The sequence below is a fragment of the Macaca mulatta genome, chromosome 2 (assembly GCF_049350105.2).
Source record: "Macaca mulatta isolate MMU2019108-1 chromosome 2, T2T-MMU8v2.0, whole genome shotgun sequence".
NCBI classification, from domain to species: domain Eukaryota; kingdom Metazoa; phylum Chordata; class Mammalia; order Primates; family Cercopithecidae; genus Macaca; species Macaca mulatta.
Genome location: NC_133407.1, coordinates 122219212 through 122240481, shown reverse-complemented (window position 1 = coordinate 122240481; position 21270 = coordinate 122219212). Strand labels below are relative to the sequence as shown.

The following is a 21270-nucleotide window of genomic DNA, read 5'->3' as shown; positions in this document are numbered from 1 at the left end:
CTCTCTCTCTGGAGGGCTAAGTGGAGCCCAGGCAGGAACCTTTTTAACTTTCTCTCCTAGGGGACCCACTTGGGTAAATGTTGCCACATGACCTGGCAGCACAATCTCACCATCTGGCCACTGGACAAATTCACACATGGTCCCATGGTCTGGTCCCCAGCATGGATGTGGTCTGAGCCTATAGCATGGGGTCTGTGCAGTTCGGGAAGAACTCACACGTGGTCTTGCGATGTGGTCTTGGCTCTGTGGTCTCCTGGCAGCATCCCCTTGCTCGGCAGGTGTGCTTCGCCTCCTGGCCCTCATCTTTGCCATAATCACGACATGGATCTTTGTTCGAAGTTACATGAGCTTCAGCATGAAAACCATCCGTCTGCCACGCTGGCTGGGTGAGTGGGGCTCAATGCTGGGGGCAACAACTGCAGACCATGCCTGGAGGATGAAGACATATTCTTCCCTCCATCCCTAGGTGACCCTGGAGACATGACAAGCTGTGCCACCTTTGGGACCCCAGCCATTGCAGGGAGAGGGGGCACCCCCAGGCTGCCAGGAAGGGTAGAGTCCATGGGGAACAGAGGTGCATTGCAAGGCCCTGGGCAACACATGTGCCCACATCGAGGACCACTTAGAAAAGGTGACCCCAAGAAGGAAGGAAAGAAAGGAAGAAGAACAGGGGGAGGAAGAACAGAAGGAAGGGAGGTGGGAGGAAGGGAAGAAAGAAAATCATGTATTGAGTGTCTTCACCTGCACCTACTGCTCCCTCTTCCTGTATCTCTTCATGCAGATCCCCCCGACCTGCCACCCACCCTCCCGCCTGGCTCCTTCTCTGCTTTCCAGTCTCAGCTAAGGTTGCACCCCTTCCTCCTAGTTTAGCTTCTCTCATGTCAGGCTTTTTCCATCAGAACACCACCATTATCTGTCATTATGGTTTTTATGTTTCGTTGTTTGTTGCCTGTCTCCACACCCTAGAATGTGAGCTTCCTGAAGACAAGGATTTTATGTTGTGTGCATTCACCTCTCTAAGTGCCTGGCACAGAGCAGATGCCTAGTAAACATTTGATGAGTGAAAAAAAAAAACAGGTGGATGGGTGGATGGATGCATGGATAAATGGATGGGTGGATGGATGGGTAGATGGCAGAATGAGTAGATGGATGGATGGGTAGATGGAGAGATGGATGGATGGATGGATGGATGGATGGATGGATAAATGGATGGATAAGTGAAGAATGGCTGAGTGGATGGGTGGATAGATAAATAGATGGTTGGATGGGTAGATGGAGGGATGAGTAGATGGACAGATGAAAGGGCAAATGAGGAGATGGGTGAATGAATGGGTGGGTGGAGAATGGATGAGTGGGTGGGTGCATGTGTGAATGGCTGGATGGATAGATGGAAAGATAAGCAGATGGATGGGTTGGGGAGAAGGGATGAGTGGGTAGATGGAGGGAAGGGTGGATGGATGGACAAGTGGCTGGAGAAGGGATGAGTGAGTAGATGGATGGGTGGATGACAACATAGGTAGATGGTGGGTGGGTGGGTTGGTGGATGATGGGTGGGTGGACAGGTGAATGAATGAATGGATGGACAAGTGGAAGGATGCTGGATGCTAGCTGCTTTACATGCATAGTCTCATTTAACCTGCACAAATGTCCCACAGAGTGATCTATGGCATGGTTGTGGAATGGACTCAAGCACAATCCTTGATGTGGTTTCACGTGTGTTCTGAGAAAACAGAAGCTTGAGGAGATTTAAAAACTCACCCAAGTTCCTCTTGGAGATATTAGAACAAGAACAGGAACCCAGGTGTTCCAGGTTCAAATCCTTTCTGATCAAAGGAAGAAGTGAAGGGAAGGGATTTGTATCTCTGGATTCGTCCCGTTTGAAGACCAAGAACCACCTACACTGACATCTTCACAAACATCAGTGACCCAGGCCTCTCCCAGCTTCCTAAGGCAGCAAGTAAACCAGTCTTGAACATGACCCCACAGTGGAGTGTCTGTGATCCCTTACCTTGTTTGCTTCTAGTCAAGCATGTTCCACAGCCCATGCTGAGATGATTTATAAGTTTATATAGATGCTTGGTGGCCACCATGTCCCCACCACCTCCCCAGGATTGCTGTTTTTACAAACTAGACAGTGATGTGGCTGCATTAATGGCCTCAAAGGTGAGGGGCCCAGGTCAGTGTAGGAGGCTCAGGGGTGTCCTCTAGAGGAGAGAGCCCCAGCCCGAGGTGGGAAAGGGGTAGTAATTGAAAAGAGACCCAGTAATTATTTGTCTCTCAGTATCCAACTACTTGAGGTTTGACAGGTCAACACCTCCAACCAACCATCATCAAGTGACTGCTGGGTTTCGAACTCTGTGTTCGGCCCCAGAGACCCTGAATGAGGAACACATAGCCCTGCTCATGGTCTGAGTCAGAGAAACAGACTTGATTACAGCATGTAGAAAAGTGAAAGTGCATTAACATGATGCAGAGTCTCGAGAAATGTTTACAGTAGCAGGAAATGTAACCAGTGGGAAAGATGGCCAGTAAGAACCATTTGTGTTTCAGCACTGAAGGGGGTAATTTTCATTTACTTCAGAGGTTCCTAACCTGGGTGCACATACCCTCATTTTATTATTTAATGCACTGATATAGAAGCACATATATTACTATAGCACAAATTTGGTTTTTGTTTTTGCAAAATATATTACATTGATATATAATTGGTTTCCAATTTATTTTACTTTATGCATTTAATAACACAGTCTGTTGGAGTATAGAGTGATAAGTGTCTCAAGGGAAGTGAGAATAACTTTATTCTGAGGGGAGTTCACGGCTTTTCCAAACTGCCAAAGAGAATCATGGCACAGAAACCAGAATAAGAACCCCTGTGCCTGGAAAGTTAGACAGGGTTATTTGAGATGAGAGTGACCAACTCAGCTCTAACTGGTTTCAACAAAACATGTCTTGATGGTCCATTACGGGCATCTTGTGACTTCAGGTGTGGCTGAATCTGGGAGTCTCCCATGAAGGTCCCAAAGCCGGTCTCTCTTCTTTCTACATCCCTGGGCTCTGCTTGTTGCTACTTGACCTCAACAGGTTAGGGCCTCATTCCATGGGCAGCTCTCTCTCTAAGGCAGGCATGATGGTTTCTCTCCTGATGCTCATCTTCTCACCTGGCTGAAAAAGCACTTTCTCTCTCTCTCTCTCTCTCTCTCTCTCTCTCTCTCTCTCTCTCTCCTCTCTCTCTCCCCCACACAGCTATATATCAACATAGGGAAGTAGGGAAGGGCTCTGTCTCCAGAGGAATGTGATACTATGATTGACCCAGCTTGGGTCTCATGCCACTCCTGGGGCCTTGGAGGCAAGGGATAGGGACATTTCCAGATGGACAGCCCCTGAGAACCAAATGGAAAGTGTGTAAGTGTTGGGGGGTTCCCCCATAAAAGGAGAGCTTCTTCCCCTAGCATTTCTGCTTCCTCTGGAGGTCCTGTCCTCCAGACGTCACTGCTGGCATGGTGGGAGATACGATGTAGAACCAGCAAAACAACTAGGACGTGGTATAAGATGTCAGGAAGTGGCCAAGGGCCCTAGAGCGAGTGCAGACAGTATGCAGTGCGGACAGTCAGGAAAGAGACACCCCAATATGGGCCAAACACCCACAGCAGCACAACTGTACCCTTCACTGGGGCCCAGGGGCCAGGCACTGGGCTCGGCCCTCACAGAGTGATCTCACTGGGCCCCCTCCACAGCCCCTTGAGGGTGGCTGTCATCACATGTGCCATCTTCATGTGCCATCAAGGAAACTGAGGCCCAGGGAGGTTAAATGTCTCATGCAGTCATATACTAGGAACTAGGGCACAAATTCCAGTGGCTCTCAAACAGTCCAGCTTCTTTTGAACCAAGGGAGAGTCGTGTGTGTGTCTTGTACATGTGTATATGCACACACATGCGTATGTATGTCTGCATGTGTGTGTACACATGTCTGTATGTGCACACGTGTGTCTGTATATGTGTGCATGTCTGTGTCTGTATGCATACATGAGTGTCACATATATCTGCATGCATGTGTGTGCATGTGTATGTGTGTGTGCATATGTGTACACATGTGTATCTGTGTATATGTGTGCTGTGTGTGTATGTATTTGTGTGAAGGGGTGACAGTGGCAAGGGATTTTTAGTTCATTTCAATAGTGCCAATTTAAAGCCCCTTCTTCCCACTCCCCAGCCCCTAGCCCCCAACCTCCCTCCTGCAGGAGGGTCCGAAGTGCTTTTCCTCTAACCAGATTCTGTCTTCTCTCCAGCACCACCATCCACCAAGGAGATCCGTGAGTATCTGTGCAGCTCCACACCTCCCCCAAACTCATCCACTCACCCCCTGCTCCCATTTGTCCTAGGGCAAGAAGGCCCAGGGCCCCTGCTACTAACCCTGCAGGTTCCCAAGAAACCTGGGCTTCCAGATTCTTCCCGGTCCTCTCCTTCCATGACCCAATGGTGCCTTCTAAAGTCCCTAAGCCCTGTGGTAGGGGTGGCCTCCTCTCAGCCATTCAGACTGTAGGGACACAGTTCAACTCTGCCCCTTCTTCAGTTCCCCTGCTGCAGTCTGGACCACACCCTGCCCCTGCCCATCTCCTGCCCCCGACAACCCCACACAGCTGGGAGCCCAAGGGCCAGGGATGAGCTCCTTAACCCTATTGCAGTGACCCCAGGCTTGGCTCAGGATTCCTGCTGCAAAGTGCCAGAGACCATGTCAGGCACTACAGGGGCCCCAGAGACAAACAGAAGGGGTGCTGATTGTCTGTTGGGGTGGAAATGTTAGACCTGCCAAGAGAAGTGGAGAAAGTGCTCTGGGTTCCAGGAGGGGCACCCCCTTCCAATGGGAGGATCAGGGAAGGCTTCTGGGAGGAGGTGTCCTCTCTGCAAAGGCCTAGAGGCAAGAATGCTCCAGTGGAGGCCTTGGCTAGAGAGTCAGGACAAGGAAGGGAGGGAGAGCTGTGATTATGGCAGTAGTAACATTGATTGAGTGCCTATTATGTGCCAGACACTGGATTCAGAACTTCACAGGCATCTCATGCAATCCTACATACAACCTTATGTTGGTGCTATAATTAGCCCCTTTTGTAGATAAGGAAACTAAGACACTGAGAAGTGAAATCTCTTGGCCAAGGTCACATAACTATAAGTGGTGAGGCAGGAGTCAAACCCCCTCCACCATCTAGTCCCAAGCCCACCCCCTCAACCCCTCTTTGCAAGAGGCAATACCTCCAGGCCCTCTCCATTTCCTTCTCAACATGGTGGTGACTCTGAAGAGGGCTGTGGCTCCTAAAATAGGATTTTACCTGACTAAGAAGGACATGGGTGCCCCAGTACACTGCAAGGTTACAGAAGGCAAAGACAATATGAAGCAACACAAATCATTCACCCTACACCCTTAACCCTAGCTCCCTGAAGCCTCCTCAGTCATATTCTGAAGTGAACACAGAGTGTCACAGCATCTTGTTGCTATCAAATGCTTAGACATCACCTGCTGGGGAGATGGCAAGCACACATGCTGCTTTCCACCCTGTCTGTTCCCATAGCAGACATCTCCAATCGATCCCAGCATTCTTTCCCTCCAAGCCCATAGGCAGACTTGAGAACTTTATCATTAAGCCTTTAACAGGAGGTCCACATTGACATTTAAGAGGAAACCTGTTTGACAACCCTGATCTAAACCAGCTCCCTGATTTCACAGTTGGCAAAGATAAAGGGAGCAATTTCTGGCAAGCCACAAAGCAGATTAATGAAAGAGCAGCCTATTTCCTGAATGCACCCCTGCCCTAGTGCTCTTGGTAGCACACCAGCTCCATGCCCTGAGCAACAGCACAAGGGTTCCCAGGGGTCTCAGGGATTGAGGCAGCTGATGGGAGCGGCCTTCTATGCCAGAACCCAGAGAGCAAATCTCCTGCCTCCCAGAGGTTGAGCCCCCCTTGGCCTCATCTCCCTTCGTCCAGCAGCATGACCGTGAAGGCTGGATGGTCAGAAAATCAATGCTGGAAAAGCCTGCTTAAGCCAGCCTGTTGACATCAGGTTTATCAGACTTAGCTGCAATTGATTAGGCTCTGGGCAAACTCCAGAAGTGGTCCCCAGGGCTGGGAATGATCTCCCTGCATAGGTGAGACTCTCTGGGTGAGGGGTGAACGTGGCTGGAGGTGGGACCCCAAGGCTGTAGGAGACCAGGAGCCATGCCCTGGCTTCCCTCCCCAGCATCGCTCCTCAGCCAATCCCAAAGGTGGAGGCTGGGCACCTTTCATAGGGATCCTGCGAAGAAGGAGGAGAAGGGGAGTTGGTCCACCCCCAGTCCGGCCCTCTCGCCCCTAAGCCACAGGCTTGGATACCCACTCTCTCCTGAACAGCCCTTCACAGATGCCTCTGCCCCCTACCCACTCTCTGGGTGACAATGTCATGGTTTGAGTTCAGTCCCACCCATCAGGTGTGTGTGCTGAAACCAGGAGAGGGGAAACCCCAAACAAGCATTTCCTCTCAGATTCTCAGGGTTGCCTGCTCAGTGAAGGGAAACTAAGCCAGCAGGGTTCCCTGGTGTGGGCTGCATTTGCTCCTAGAAGGGGCACCTTTACCTACAAGCCTGGCACAAGTGGGTTGTGCCCCCTCCAGAGGGGTGCATTTTCCTGATTCACATAAAAGCTCCTTATAGACCAGGGAAAGCCCTGGAAACCACATGGTCCCTTCCAGCCTCAGGTGCATCCTGGCCCAAATGTTGTATGTGTTATGCAATGAAGACTATCCAGTGCCTACTATGTGCCAGGCACAGGAGTTTTCAGGATGAGTCAATAAGATAATAAACATAAAGTCCTAGCCCCAGTGCCTTGCATGTAGCAAGGTCTTGGCGTCTGCAAGCTTCCTTAAGGAGCCTGCAGCTTTGCTCCAAAGCACACGCTGGCAGACCTTGGCCAGACGCCTGGCACAGGGGCTGGGGAGGGAAAGGCTGCCCAACCCCCGCTTTCCCTTAGCAGGTCAGCATTCTCCAAATCCATGTTTACCCAATCCTCCCTAATGCTGCCTTCCAAACTGTCAGCTGGTGCTAAAAAGCACACATTAGGATGAATTAGAACATGCCAGGCTGCAAGGGCGGATGTCATCCCAGCTGTCAAAGAGCACATTGAGGGCTCAGCCGCTCAGCCACATCTCTAGGTACCACCAGCATCTCTCCTCAGGCATGGACCTCCCCAATTTACCCTGTGAAGGCTGCATGGAGAAGATGTAGGTCTTAGGAACAGCCAACATCACCAGAGGTGCCACTTAGTGAGTACCCAGTGGGCTCCCAACACCGTGTTGAGCTCCCAGTGGGAGAATTGGAACCCTCTGCCTGTTCTCTGTTGTATCCCAGTGTCAGGTACTTAGTAGATGCTCAGGAAATGAGTGATAAATGAATGAATGATGACAAGAAGAATAGCCAGTGTGTACTGAGCATTAAACCACACTCATGTATTCCTCACAACAACCCAGTGGGGAGGCACAACAGATATTCCATTTTGCAGATAAAGTGGGGTGCAAGGAGGTTGAGAACTTGCCCAAGGGAACCTGGCTAGAGAGAGGTGCTCCCACCCATCCCACCAGAGTCCCTGGGAGTTCTCAACAGGGGCCTCTGGGGACTCAGAAGTCTGCCGTGGCCCAAATGAGAGGTTCTCAGGAGAGTCCCTTCATCATGGTGACTCAGGTTTACTCTAGTTACGTTTACTGAGGGTGTCCTGCTAGGGCTGGAGCTGTGATGGAAAGCCCAAAAATTAATTCTGGGCTGGTCCTGTGTGCTCTGGTGGGGGCCGCATTGGAGACACCATGGAGCACAGAAGGGCGTATCTCCCAGACTTTGCTGTCAGCGAAGGCTCCCCCAGAAAGAGGCTCCGAGCTTCATCCCAAGCTGCACCCTGGCCCTAGCCCCGGCCCTCCCCTCCCCAAGCACCTCCCGAGCTGCTGCCCACCAAAACTGGTCTCTTTCCTTCCCAGAGGTTGTAAAGTACAAGTGTGGCCTCATCAAGCCCTGCCCAGCCAACCACTTTGCGTTTAAAATCTGCAGCGGGGCAGCCAACGTCGTGGGCCCTTCTATGTGCTTTGAAGGCCACACGTAAGTACCTAAGGGGCAACTAGGTTTCTTTTATTTTATTTCATTCATTCATTAAAAACTGCAGAGGCTGCAGGGGCTGGCCTGTGAGACCAGCCCACAGCTTCCCTTTCACTCTGGGTGTGTGAGGCACAAATACAATAATTGAAACAGTTCCCACATCCGCCAGCACCTTGCCTGGTGCTTCAGAGCATCTCTCATTCATTCGCCCGACATCCTGGGAGGTGGAGCTATTACTCCTGTTGTAAAGATGAGGACAGTGAGGTGCAGACAGGGTCACCTGCCGAGTGGCAGGGCCAGGATTTGACCTCAAGTCTAACAGCCAAGTTGCTGGGCTTCCCATGAAAGGAGATGCCTGCAGAGAAGGTTCAAGATCCTGACTCAGGCATCAAAGCCCAGATATAGCAGGCACCAGGGCTTCCGCCCAAGTACAGGAGAAAGGCTGTTTACCCATCATCCAACTAAGACAGTAAAGGCCCTGGGACGGCAAGTGCATCCTACGAAAGAACTCAGGGACGGGTGTTTAAACTAGTATTCTGAACCTAACCACAGTCTGTTTAGGCAAAACAAGGAACTGATGGGTTCAAATACCTAAAAGACCAGGGGTGGTAGGCAAGCTTCAGGACCAGCTGGATCCAGGGATTCAAACAATGTCATCAGGGCTGCCTCTCATCCCATCTTCAGCTCTACCCTCCTCTGTCTAATAGCTTTGCTTTTTTTTTTTACTTGCAAGGGATTCCTCCATGTGGTTAAAAAGAGAGACTGCCAGCTGGTTTGACATATTAGCCCAGCTTAGCACCCTAATGGGAAAAGAGCCTTCCTGTCTAAATTATCCCTGCAAAAGTCCCAAGCCTGTGGTTCATTGACTGGCCTGGGTCACATGACCAAGCCTAGCCCAGTGTATTCGTCCGTTTTCAGGCTGCTGATAAAGGTATACCCGAGACTCAGTAATTTATACAGGAAAAAGAGTTTAATGGACTCACAGTTCCATGTGGCAGGAGAAGCCCTACAATCATGGTGGAAGGCAAAGGGGGAGCAATGACATCTTACAAGGATGGCAGCAGGCAAGAGAAAGAGCTTGTGCAGGGGAACTCCTCTCTATAAAACCATCAGATCTCGTGAGACTTACTCACTGTCACAAGAACAGCACGGGAAAGACCTGCCCCCATGATTCAGTCACCTCCCACTGGGTCCCTCCCACAACACGTGGGAATTCAAGATGAGATTTGGGTGGGGACACAGCCAAACCATATCAGCCAGTAACTGTAGCTGGGGATGTAGGATGCTCTGCTTGTCCAAGCCTGGGAGAGAGAGGTCAATCCCCGGAACCACCTGGCCTGTGCGTGGAGAAAGACAGTTCTCCCACCACACATCCAGAGACAAGGGTGTGGATGCTGGGCCAGCAGGAACACAGCAGGGCCACGTGGGGACTCAGACACCCCAGGATGGTGGCAGCCTTCTGGGTTCTGCCTCCTCCCAGCAGCCAGGCCTCACAGCGTCCGGGTGGGCTGGCCCCGCCTCCAACACCTCAGAGACCAGGCAGGGACCTCGCCTCTTCTCTGAGCAGGTTGTTCTGGTCCAACATGCCTTGAGAAACTCTTTAGAGAATCCAGCCTACCACTAGTTTTCAGGAGAAAACAGATGGTCCCAGTTATTCCACGTGTTTCCCAACACTTCCGCATTGCTTATGTGGGCCCTTGCAGAGTTCCCCAGCTGGGAGAGCAGAGTGTTCATTCCACGCTCGGGACCGACTGTCATATTTCTTCTTCATTGTCTTCAGGATCATGAGTCCTGTGAAAAACAACGTGGGCAGAGGCCTAAACATCGCCCTGGTGAATGGTGAGTTGCAGATCCATCCCCCAGACAGTTCCTACCCAGCACCAGGGAGGATAGGGGGTAGCGGCATATTCATTCAACCAACATTGGCTCAGCTCCTGCCTCATAGCAGGAACGCCCGTAGAGCTCAGGAGGGGAAGTGTGGCTGGCCTGGGGGAACAGAAGTTCTCAAAGACCCACAGAGCTGTAGAACCACAGAGCTAGCCAGGCCCCTGCCACATGCTCCTATCTCAGGAGGACACACTTCTCCTATGGAACATAGGTGAAACATGACCCCATCCTCAAAGCCACTCTGCTTAAACCAACACAAATGAGGATGTGGGGACAACCAATGACAGTGCAAGATCACGTGCTGAGTATACACCTTCATTCATTCATTCATTCATTCAACAAATACAGGCAGCAGCTACTGTGGGCCAGGCCCTGTACAGGACACTGGGGGTCAGCCAAGAACTAGAAAGGCCCTGGCTTCACAGCCTCCGTAGGTATCCGTGAAGCTCACAAACAATCTCAATGTGGTGAGCCTCTCTGGAGGGGCAGGAAGCACAGCTATGGGAGCTAGGATGCAGAGCAGGGGACAGACCCAGGGTGGTTCAGGGGAGGCTTCCAGCTGAAGGTGATAGCCAGCTGAGGTCTGAAGGATTGTGGGCACTGGCCAGGAGAAAACTGGGGAAGGCTCCTTCCAGGCAGGGGCAACACAGTGCAGGGAGGAGGAGGGAAAGGGAAGGAGAGAGGTTTGCCGGGCAACATGGAGAGGCAAGGCTGGGGAGAGAAGCAAGGCCAGAGGATGAGGAGCTAGCAAGCCTGCTAAGAAGTGTGATTGGAAGCCGAGAGCAGTAGGGAGCCACGGAAAGGCTTTGAGCAGGGCGGGAGGGGCCGGGCCTGCATTCCGGAAACCTCCCTCCAGCTTGGAGTTGGGGGGCTGGAGGCAGGGAGACCACAAGGGAATCCATGGCTTTGATAACCCTGCATCTCCTGCAGGACACACACTTAAACAGGAGGCCAGAGGGCCACCAAGCCTGAAGTAGGGACACGTTTCAGGAGGGAGTGGACTTACAGGGTCAGGTAAGGACCAGGTGGTCTGGCCCCAGCCAAGACCTCCTCTCTGCCTCTGTTCTTAGAAAACGAGGGCCATTTCCTGGCTGTAAGGGCCACTTCTGGGACAAAGGTCAGGGCAGGATGGGGAAAAGGTGTAAGGGATGCTCAGGGAGGAACTTGTTGAGCTTGTGGGTGGCAGGACCACATGAGCACACTTAGGAAGGAACAGGGTAAGATGGGAGCCCCGGCCTTGCCAGCTCCAAGCCCCTGCAATTTACCCCAGAGAAAGCTTTTTCTCACTCTGCCAAGAAACCCTGCTGCGTCAGGGGAGAAGTCGGGGCCTGGAGCAGTGATGGGGCTGTTCCTGGACAGACGGGAGTCAGAGGACAGCCCTGGCCAACTTCCTAGGAGCCCAGGAAGGGCCAGGGCAGGGAGAGGCAGGAGGCTGAGTGGAGCCGTTCCTCTGCAGGTTTGAGGAGGGCCCAGGCCTATTCCACTCCAGCCTCAGTGAAGTGGCTGCAGGGATGGTGGCTCCCTCCTGCAGGAAGGGTGTGCCCAGGCTGGTCTCAGAGCACTCTTTCGTGCACGCCAGACCCCAGAAGGCTGTAGGAGCCTCAGCTTACATCAACACTCCCATCCATCTGCCCTCACCCCACAGTGGGGGCGGGCAGGAAATGGCGCAGGCTGCAGCTGACCTGGCTGAAACCTGCTGACTTTCTCCTAAATGGATCCCACCTGAGAAAAGCCTTTTGCATATTCTCCAATGAGATGGCCCCAGACTAGGCCTCTTTCCCTGCCTCTCACAAAGCCGAAAGGATGAAAATAACCATCGATGGCAATAAAAACTAGCATTTACTGGGCACTCACTGTGCTTTTTCATTTAACCCCATCACTGTGCTAGGCTGGAGCTATGCTCAATATCCCCATTTCCCAGGTGAGAAACCGGGGCTCAAAGAGGTTAAGTAGGCTGGGTGCAGTGGCTCATGCCTCTAATCCCAGCACTTTGAGAGGCTGAGGTGGGTGGATCACTTGAGCTCAGAAGTTCAAGACCAGTCTGAGTAACAGTGAACCGCCCCCACCAATCCGCCCCGTCTCTACAAAAAGTTAAAAAATTAGCTGGGTGTGGTGGCACACACCTGTAGTCCCAGCTACTCAGGAGGCTGAGGTGGGAGGATTGCTTGAGCCTGGGAGGTGGAGGCTGCAGTCAGCCAAGCTCACACCACCGCACTCCAGCCTGGGCAACAGAGAGAGACCCTGTCAAAAAAAAAAAAAAAAAAAGAGGTTAAGCAACTTGTCCAAGGTCACACAGCCTATAAAACCACCTACATTTGAACCTGGATCGAGTTAACTCCAAGTCTTAATTATTCACCTGAACGACCTCCCTAGACTAGAAATGTCTCAACCATGTACACAGCACTTACTGTATACGTGCATGCTGTGTATGCCACATGTGGGGAAGCCCAACAAATCATCCTCATCTATATGACCAAGAACACCACAAGGACTGCTAAAGACCGAGTAGTCTTTAACCTTCAGTGGCGCAGAGATTCCTCAGGATCTTCAAGCTATGCTGGCCTCGGCCTCCACCCCCACCACTCTCCCATTGCAGAAACATTCACGAGCGCACGCGATCACAAATCAGCTCCATAGGTTCATAGACTCCTTCTAAGGGCCCCAGGTAAATCATTCCATGGACGCTCCGTGGCTCCTGGAGAATCCTGGAGGGGCTGCTAAGTGAGCCTGCTCGCGCCGCCTGGACTGCGCCTCTCCCTAGACCCGGTCCCCACCCTCCTCCGTAAGCCTTGGAGCTGCCATCCCCTCTGCAACACCTCCATCTAGTGGCACAGATTGCGAACTGTAACGTTCCTCCCGAAGACCCGGTTCCCTGGAGGGTTTGGCCTTCGGACGCCTCCTCCCACAAAATCCACAAACGCAATCCGGGTTACTGGACCCTGGGAAACTGAGTACCGCTTAGCCCAACACAAATCCCTTTGCCTTCGAGAGGTGGAGGACTCCATTTGTAGGTTTTCTATATAGGTGGAAATAATGATGACGACTATCATTTTGATTTTGATTTTGCAGCTAAAATTCATCTTGTATGACTACTATTAATATTTTAAATGTATCTCCTTTAGTTCCCACAACCCACTGTACAGATGCAAGAATTGAGGTCAAAATGCTAAGTCCTGAGTTAGACAGTGGTAGGACAGAACACAGACAGACTGAGTAGACTCAGTTCGATTCCAGAGACGCCCTTAGCCATTACATTCTTGAACCTCTCAGATGAGCCCAGCCATCCCTGGACACCTGCTTTAGTCCTGCATGCTCTTTATAGGACCTTATTTCATTATATTCTTGTTCTGTTTTTAGATCTTAGACTACAGATTAGCCATTTTCAGCAGAACGACAGGCAGAACGACACGCGTTACAGGGGATAATTGTTCTCCTCTTAACCTCTAGGAACCACAGGAGCTGTGCTGGGACAGAGGGCATTTGACATGTACTCTGGAGGTAGGTGCCTCTGCTGACACTGAAGTCACAGTGGGGGGTGTGGTGCAGACGGCTGAGCCTCTTCATGTGGCAAGGGACCTGGTGGCTCGAGGTACCTGGTGCTTCTTTCCACAGGAGGCACCCAGGAAGAGATGCAGTAGCAGGTTGAGGGTGTCCTGCTGCTTTTGAAACTCCTTCCTGGCCACCTCAGTTGGGATGTCCCAGACTCAGATCCTGAGACAGGGATTCAATTGCAATGCTTTATTTAAGAAGTGAGCTTAGGAAACGTCAGTAAGGGAGTAGGGAGCAGACAGCGACAGGAAGGAAGCCTGTGAAGAATGTGTCACTGAGCCTTTAACCAAAGTTGGAACCCTGGAGCCAGTGTGGAATACATGCCCCAGAGATCTCCCAGAGAATCGAGGGGACTGAGGTGCCCATGCCTCTAATTCCTTGGCATGCAATTCTGGCCTGCCCTGGGGGCAAAGTGAACTCTGGAGGCCAGGGAAGACCTTAAGGCAAAGCAATGTCAATGTTGATGTCACTGAAGTGCTATGGATGAGGCCGCGCGACCCATCAGCCACATCCACTAAAGCTCTGCTAGGTAAAGGTATTTTATTTCAAGGTTACAGGGATCTCTTGGGGACCCAAGGACAGGACAAGGCTCCTTTCTGGACCTGAGGCTCCGAGCTCTACACATCTTTCAGCAGATGCTTGTCTTCTCTCTGCACCCACGTGCTTTGCAGATTTTTCTGTGTACCTGGCTGCCCCTTATAGGAAGTCACTGCCCTCCTTGCTCTTAGCATGGCCGGGCGACACAGGGTACTGACCTAGCTGTGCTGAAATCCCGGGCATCTAAGTCCCCACCAGCAGCCTCCTCGCCAACCAGCCACCTATGGGCAGGGGTGGAACCCTGACCCCACATTCTCAAAAGCTTTCAAAATGCAGCAGAATCAAAGACCTGCGCCCTGCAGGAACTGGTTTTCATCAGAGGGGGTGTCAGAGCCCAGGTGAATGCAATTTCCCTTCTGTATCCCTGAGACCCCAGGGCATCTCTGTGCTCGGCCATCCTGGGATGTACAGCACGTGTGACCATGGACCCAGGAAAGCCTGTCACAGAGCAGAAGGGGCCAAGCTGCTGCTAAACAGCTGGGATTCCCCTCTCCTGAATTCCCCTGTCTTTGTCTCAACCTCTAGGGAAAGCCCACTTTGTCTACACCCACCTACACACATGAGCCCAGGAGGGGAGAAAGTTACCAGGCAGCAGAAGGCAGGAAAGAGGCTGAAATTTGGGAGGTGGGGAATGCTGGGGATGTGATGTGCAGGACAACTCTTAGAGATGGGCAGCTGGGACCCTGTCCTGGGCCCAGGGCTTCGTAAGACCCCTCCTGGCCCTCCTCCATCTCCGTCCCAACTCATGGGTGAGGAGTCTGCAGAGCTAGGGGTGTGCTGACCTGGAGTCCGCATCAGGGCCCACACAGGCCTCCCGGAGTCTGCATCAGGGCCCACGCAGGTCTCTTGCCAGATGTGCCCCACCCCCAGGCTTCAGACACTCCCCCAGGATGGAGGGGTGACCAGGGGCTGGCTGTTGCTTGACAGGAGGGTAGTGTGGATGGAGCTTGGATGGGCACACTAAAGTGGCCACATGCAGTGTGCAAGGTCCCTCCCGGTACAGGATAGAGCTGAGGACAGGGGCAACAGGAGATGGGGACAGGCCAGGGGCTGAGGACCAGACATCCTGCCTGGAGTCCTACTGATGTCCAGCATGGCCTGGGGCCAGGTTTATGGAAAAGGTCCAGTCTCCGGAGTCAGAGACTTCCAGAGGCATGACCTGAAGCAAGTGGCGCCTCTTGAGCCCCAGTTTCTTCATCTGTAACAGAGAGGCAGCTATAGTTTCCACTCCATAAAACTGATGTGAGGATTAGATGATAACCTGAAATAATTGGTGGAAGGGTGTCCAGCCTGACTGGTGGAGGGGTCCAGGCAAGCTGGTTTAGTCTTCTCCCTTCCCTCCTCTTCCCCTTCCCTCCCCTCTTCCCTCATTCCATCCAGATGACTCAGAAGCAAGGAGATCATCTGTCAGAATGAAAAGGAAAAAAAGTTTGAAGACAAAACTAAGCTTTAAAATGCCTTATTATAAACTTGAATGTAGCCATGACTGATGGGGACCCAGAAACAGAGGCATTGTGAGCAAGTAGCCCTTCCCTTCAGGAAACAAAAGGGGATGAAGGCTTTTTAAAGTGAGGTGATCATTAGCAGAAGGCATGCTTTATGTTTTCCAAATACCCACCGTCCATCCCGACAAGCACCAGACCATACATCTGCAACAACACAAATTAATGGTGCTTTAAGAGCTCCCTCCTTTTGTCATAAAAGTTCAAGGGCCATTTCTTTAGAAGAGCAACTGTGGTGGTTGACCAGAAACCTGTCACTGAGCTGGCTGGCAGCTGGCCTTAGTTGGGAGAATGGCTTCTTCCCCAAGGTCCTAGGGGTCTGCACTGGAATACTAATAATCAAGACCAGCTTTGTAGGCCTGTGACCTGGGGACAGGGCAGTCACACGGGGCCCATGCTTGGAAGAATCTCACACTTGGCTTGATGCCTGCCATCGTGGTCTTGAAATACTGAATAATTTTTTATTAAAAGGCCCTGCATTTTCATTCTGCACTGGATCCTGCAAATTATGCAGCCAATCCTGCTAATAATTTTTGGTTCCATTAGAGTATGCTTACTGTATGCCCAAAGTTATTGTCACATTTGCACTTTATAAAGATGCTATGAGCAGGGCTATTACTCATCCTCATTTGACAGATATAGTCTCTGCTTTAACCACTAGGTTGCTTGTTGCCAAACTTGAGCCCCCTCAAGTTGCACCATATCTAGAATAACATCTGCATTATTAGTATTTTCCTTTAAATTTGATCACTTTTTTTTAACCTAAGTAAATATATATAAAAAGGAAACTATATTACTGCCTTAAGTAGAAAGCTATTATTACTTGTTATGCAGGAAAGGTGACCATAAAAATAATCATAATGGAGGGCCCTGGGACAGTGGCTCACGCCTGTAATCCCAGCACTTTGGGAGGCTGAGACGGGCGGATCACCTGAGGTTGGGAGTTCGAGACAAGCCTGACCAACATGGAGAAACTCTAATTCTACTAAAAACACATAATTAGCCGGGCATGGTGGCGCATACCTGTAATTCCAGCTACTCGGCAGCCTGAGGCAGGAGAATCACTTGAACCCGGGAGGCAGAGGTTGCGGTGAGCAGAGAGCACGCCTTTGCACTCCAGCCTGGGCAACAAGAGCGAAACTCTGTGTCCAAATAATAATAATAATGGTAATAATCACCATGGAAACAAATCAGACTCTTCACAGTGAGCTGGATGCTGATGCCTCCCCCAGGTGCTAAGCCTAGAGCTGCTCTCTGTTAGAGAGCTAGGCAAGTTAGGAAGGCATTAAAGACACACGCAGAGACTTGCTCCCTGACACAGCAGGAAAGTTGTATTAACAGTAGACTCAAGTTGTCTCCCAGGGATCTCAGCTGTCTGAGGCCACGTGCTATACCATCTAAAGTCAGCACAGATAATCTGGGCATTGTCCGGTGTAGAATGGGGTCTGGGGTATGCAAAGGGCCCGGAGCACCTGAGAGATGATGACACTTGGTCCCCTGAGGGGTAGGCACACAAGGGCCCTTCTCCAGTGGTGCTCATCCTCAGCTGCAAATCAGAGTCACATGGGGAATTTCTAAACTCCAGTGTCCAGAAGCCACCCCACATCACCTGGATGAGTCCCCCTCACTCTGCTCACTCTGCCCTCCCCTAGGACAACGGCTACAGGGAGCTCCACCTGGGATGCTCCTCCTCCTGGCTTCTGAGCTCAGCCCAGTGTCCACTGGGCCTAGCTGGCTCCTGCATCATAGGGCAGTAGACAAGCATGAGAATGACCAGGGCTCATTTCCCCTAAATCACCTGCACCTTTTCCTTCCTCCCCCAGATGTTAATCACCTAGTGAAATTCCTTAAAGAAATTCCAGGGGGTGCACTTGTGCTGGTGGCCTCCTACGACGACCCGGGGACCAAGTAAGTAGAAAACTCTACCTGCCAGGCCACCCAGTAATGCAAGCTGAATACCTTCAAATGCTGCACACCCTTTTCTGCTGTTTTGCCAGCTCCATTTTCTGGCAACTTATCTTGAGGAAATTATCAGACAAGTATGCAAAGCGATGTTCTAGGAGGTTGATCACAGCCTTCATTACCACAGTGGAAAACTGGAAACCCTCTCCCTGTCCAATAGAACAGCTGACCGGCCACAGAAACTATGACATATGGTGACATAGGATATGATATACGCACAAATGAAGACAGACTGCATCAAAAATGATGCTGCAGAAAGTATTTAAGGCCGAGACGGGCGGATCACAAGGTCAGGAGATCGAGACCATCCTGGCTAACATGGTGAAACCCCGTCTCTACTAAAAATACAAAAAACTAGCCGGGCGAGGTGGCGGGTGCCTGTAGTCCCAGCTACTCGGGAGGCTGAGGCAGGAGAATGGCGTAAACCCGGGAGGCGGAGCTTGCAGTGAGCTGAGATCCGGCCACTGCACTCCAGCCTGGGCGACAGAGCGAGACTCCGACTCAAAAAAAAAAAAAAAAAAGAAAGTATTTAAGGACATGGAAAATTGCCCACCCTCTAGTGCTAAGTGAGCGGCAAAAAACACTCTATGGAAATATATACACTGATCACGCCAAGGGGAGGAGGGGTGAGACCATATTTCTTAGTTACTTCTTTGTGATCTTCCATATTTTCCAAATGAATGTGTATTGTGTTTGTAAACAGAGCAGTACTGTTTTAACACATCTCCAGCCCCACCTGAGGCCCTTCTAGAGAGGAAGTCTTGAAGCCCTTTGCCCTGTCCTTCCTGAGTGCAGCCGTGTTCTCTAGGCACCCCCAGGGCAGATGCTGAATGGGGAGAGGGGTGGGAACCTCGCCCCATGGGAATCCCACCATCTGATGCCCCTTTGACCCACCCCCGCATCCTGACCATCCTCTCTGGTCCTCTGCAGAATGAATGATGAAAGCAGGAAACTCTTCTCTGACTTGGGGAGTTCCTACGCAAAACAACTGGGCTTCCGGGACAGCTGGGTCTTCATAGGAACCAAAGACCTCAGGGGTAAAAGCCCCTTTGAGCAGGTGGGTTCTGGGCCACAACCCGGCCCTATGAAGGATGGACGAGGAGCTGGGCGGTGGTAGGAAGAACAGTCACCCAGTCACCTCCCGAGGGCCTTAAAATTGGGAGGATTGTGTGGGGAGAGGCCCTTGGTTGTCATTCACTCCAAAGGACAGGGTGGTCTGATTGGCCAGGAAGCCGCCTTGGCCATTTCGCAAAAGCTGGGTCATATGTAAACACGCAAGTATACAGGTAAGTACCAGAAAAGGAAGAGGGAAAAGGAGAAAAGAAGGATGATGGGGAAGTGAGGCATGAAGGAAGGAAAAAGAAATGGAAATATGAAGCTGTGTGACAGGGAAGGGGAACCTGGGGAAAGGAGCAGGATGCCTGTCCCCATCCCTTCAGCCTCCCTGGCTGGGCATGGAGAATACGGGGAGGGAAGTGAGAAGGCAGGGAGGAGGCCAATGCCATCATCACACAAGAGGCGCCAGAGCGGGCAAGTGCAGGGAACCATGTGCTGAGCTCTAGGAAGGGCACCACGATTGTGATTTCTTTCTTAAGCTAGAAAATGTGGTCTTGGTCTGTATGCATGTGTTTCTAAGAGGATGTATTCAGGTAACTAGAAATTGCCTGTGAAGAACTCAGGAGGCCGGTGGGCAGGGGCGGGGGGTGGCGTGGTTCCCGAATGTCCTGTGGGGGTGCTGCAGCAGGGCCCTGGCAAGAGGCCTGAGGCTGCATGGGCAGGTGGTGCTGTTCTGCCCCGAAGCATGGGCTCCAGACCCAGAGGAACCGGCAAGACAGAGGAAGCATGGGAGTACAGGAAGCCCAGCACCAGCTTCACCCACCTGCAACCAGCTGGCTGGGATCTGACGCCCAAAAATGAACCAAGCACCCTGATGGGACTAAGCCAGTCTGTTCTTTGTCCCCACACTTGGGAAACTGGGTTTTAGACAGGTAGCATCTAGAATCTCTTTTTTAATTCCTAAGAGTCAGCCACAATGATTCCAACAGCAGATTTTGCCATTTACATTTTTTTCTTTCATAAACTAAACCTGAGCATTTTAGACACAATCCTAAGTGATTCTATTCTTCTAACATACTTATTACAAGTATATGTATATTTTTTGAGACAGGGTCTCACTCTGTCACTCAGGCTGTAGTGCACTGGCACAATCTCGGCTCACTGCAGCATCGACCTCCTGGGCCCAAGCGATCCTCCCACCTCTGCCTCCTGAGTAGCTGGGACCACAGGCATGTGCCACCACACCCAGCTAATTTTTTTATGTTTTCTGGAGACAGGGTTTCCCATGTTGCCCAGGCTGGTCTTGAACTCCTAGCCTCCAGTGACCCTCCTCCCTTACCCTCCCAAAGTACTGGGATGATAGGTGTGAGCCACTGCGCCCCATCCCTTATTATTAGTATTAATTAATATTATGTGGTGGTTCTGCCACTTACCAGCCAGTGACTATGGGCAGTGACCCTCTGTGCCTCAGCTTTCCCATCCGTAGAATGGGATGTAAACAGTGCACACTCCCTAGGGCCACCGTGCAGATTAAATACATAAGGCACTGCAGAACAGCACCTGGCATACAGCAAGCCCTCAAGACGAGCTAGGAGTCTTCTTTTTATTGTTGCTATCATTATTGTCATTTGAGGTATCCTAGAGGGACACAGAGAATTTGAGGGGAGGGGCTAGATCTCTCCAACAACTGGTTACCCTTCAGGGCGTGAGAGCAGTAACTGGGCTCTGATCCCATCTCTGAGACCTTGAGCAAGTTGCATCCCCTCTCTGAGCCTCAGTTTCCCCATCCGTGAAGTGGGTTAATAACATCCCACACCCCCATTTAGGTTTAGAGCACAGTGCCCATGAGGGCATGAGTTCTAAACGGCCTCACTCAATGCCTATATTTCTCTGTCTTCTCTCTCTCTAGTTCTTAAAGAACAGCCCAGACACAAACAAATATGAGGGATGGCCAGAGCTGCTGGAGATGGAGGGCTGCTTGCCCCCGAAGCCATTTTAGGGTGGCTGTGGCTCTTCCTGAGCCAGGGGCCTGAAAAAGCTCCTGCCTGACTTAGGAGTCGGAGCCCGGCAGGGACTGAGGAGGAGGAGCATGGGGTGCCACGTGGAAGTCACTGCCGGTCCTTGCATGCTGTGTCACGCCTCCCCTCCTTGGAAACAGAACCCTCCCACAGCGCATCCTACCCGGGAGACCAGCCTCAGGGGATCCTTCTGGAACCAGCTGTCTGTGGAGAGAACAGGGTGCTTTCGTCAGGGACTGCTGGCGGCCAGTCCTGAGGAAGGACCGACTGCCCTGACTTGAGCCCAATTAAATTTTATTTTTGCTGGTTTTGAATGAACTTTCTGACCACTCCAGTGGCCACATTTCTCCCTGGGATTGAACTGCTCCAGACTCAGCATGGGCCACGGGTCAGACAGGTCGGTGACAGCTTCAGGCTCCCCCTTAGGCAGCTGTGAGGGAGCTGTGTTTCTGGGATTTCCCATGGGCCTGAGAGAATCCTTGGTTCCTGCATAACATGTGGGATGGACGGGAACAGAGGGAGCCGGGGACAGGACGCAAGGAATACTGTCATCACCCGCTGTCTGAAGGAGAGCTGGAGCAAGTCCAGAGCAGGAGAG

The 21270-nt window shown here is 51.6% G+C and overlaps 1 protein-coding gene across 7 annotated transcripts in view; it reads left to right on the top strand.

Annotated features, from left to right (window-relative positions):
• Positions 1–20990, top strand: part of FAM3D (FAM3 metabolism regulating signaling molecule D) — a 33810-nt gene extending 12820 nt beyond the window's left edge. For 3 of the 7 annotated variants that reach the window (XM_077993264.1, XM_015130527.3, XM_015130528.3), the window contains exons 3-10: positions 279–386; positions 4287–4310; positions 7987–8104; positions 9882–9940; positions 13436–13486; positions 17460–17544; positions 18529–18655; positions 20564–20990. In XM_077993264.1, the coding sequence (XP_077849390.1) occupies positions 279–386; positions 4287–4310; positions 7987–8104; positions 9882–9940; positions 13436–13486; positions 17460–17544; positions 18529–18655; positions 20564–20653 (662 nt within the window). In that variant the 3' untranslated portion in view covers positions 20654–20990. Of the gene's footprint in view, positions 1–60; positions 387–4286; positions 4311–7986; positions 8105–9881; positions 9941–13435; positions 13487–17459; positions 17545–18528; positions 18656–20563 lie in introns of all 7 variants that reach the window. The other 4 variants (XM_077993261.1, XM_077993262.1, XM_077993263.1 and 1 more) reach the window with 3 other exon arrangements.
• The last annotated feature ends 280 nt before the right edge of the window (positions 20991–21270 follow it).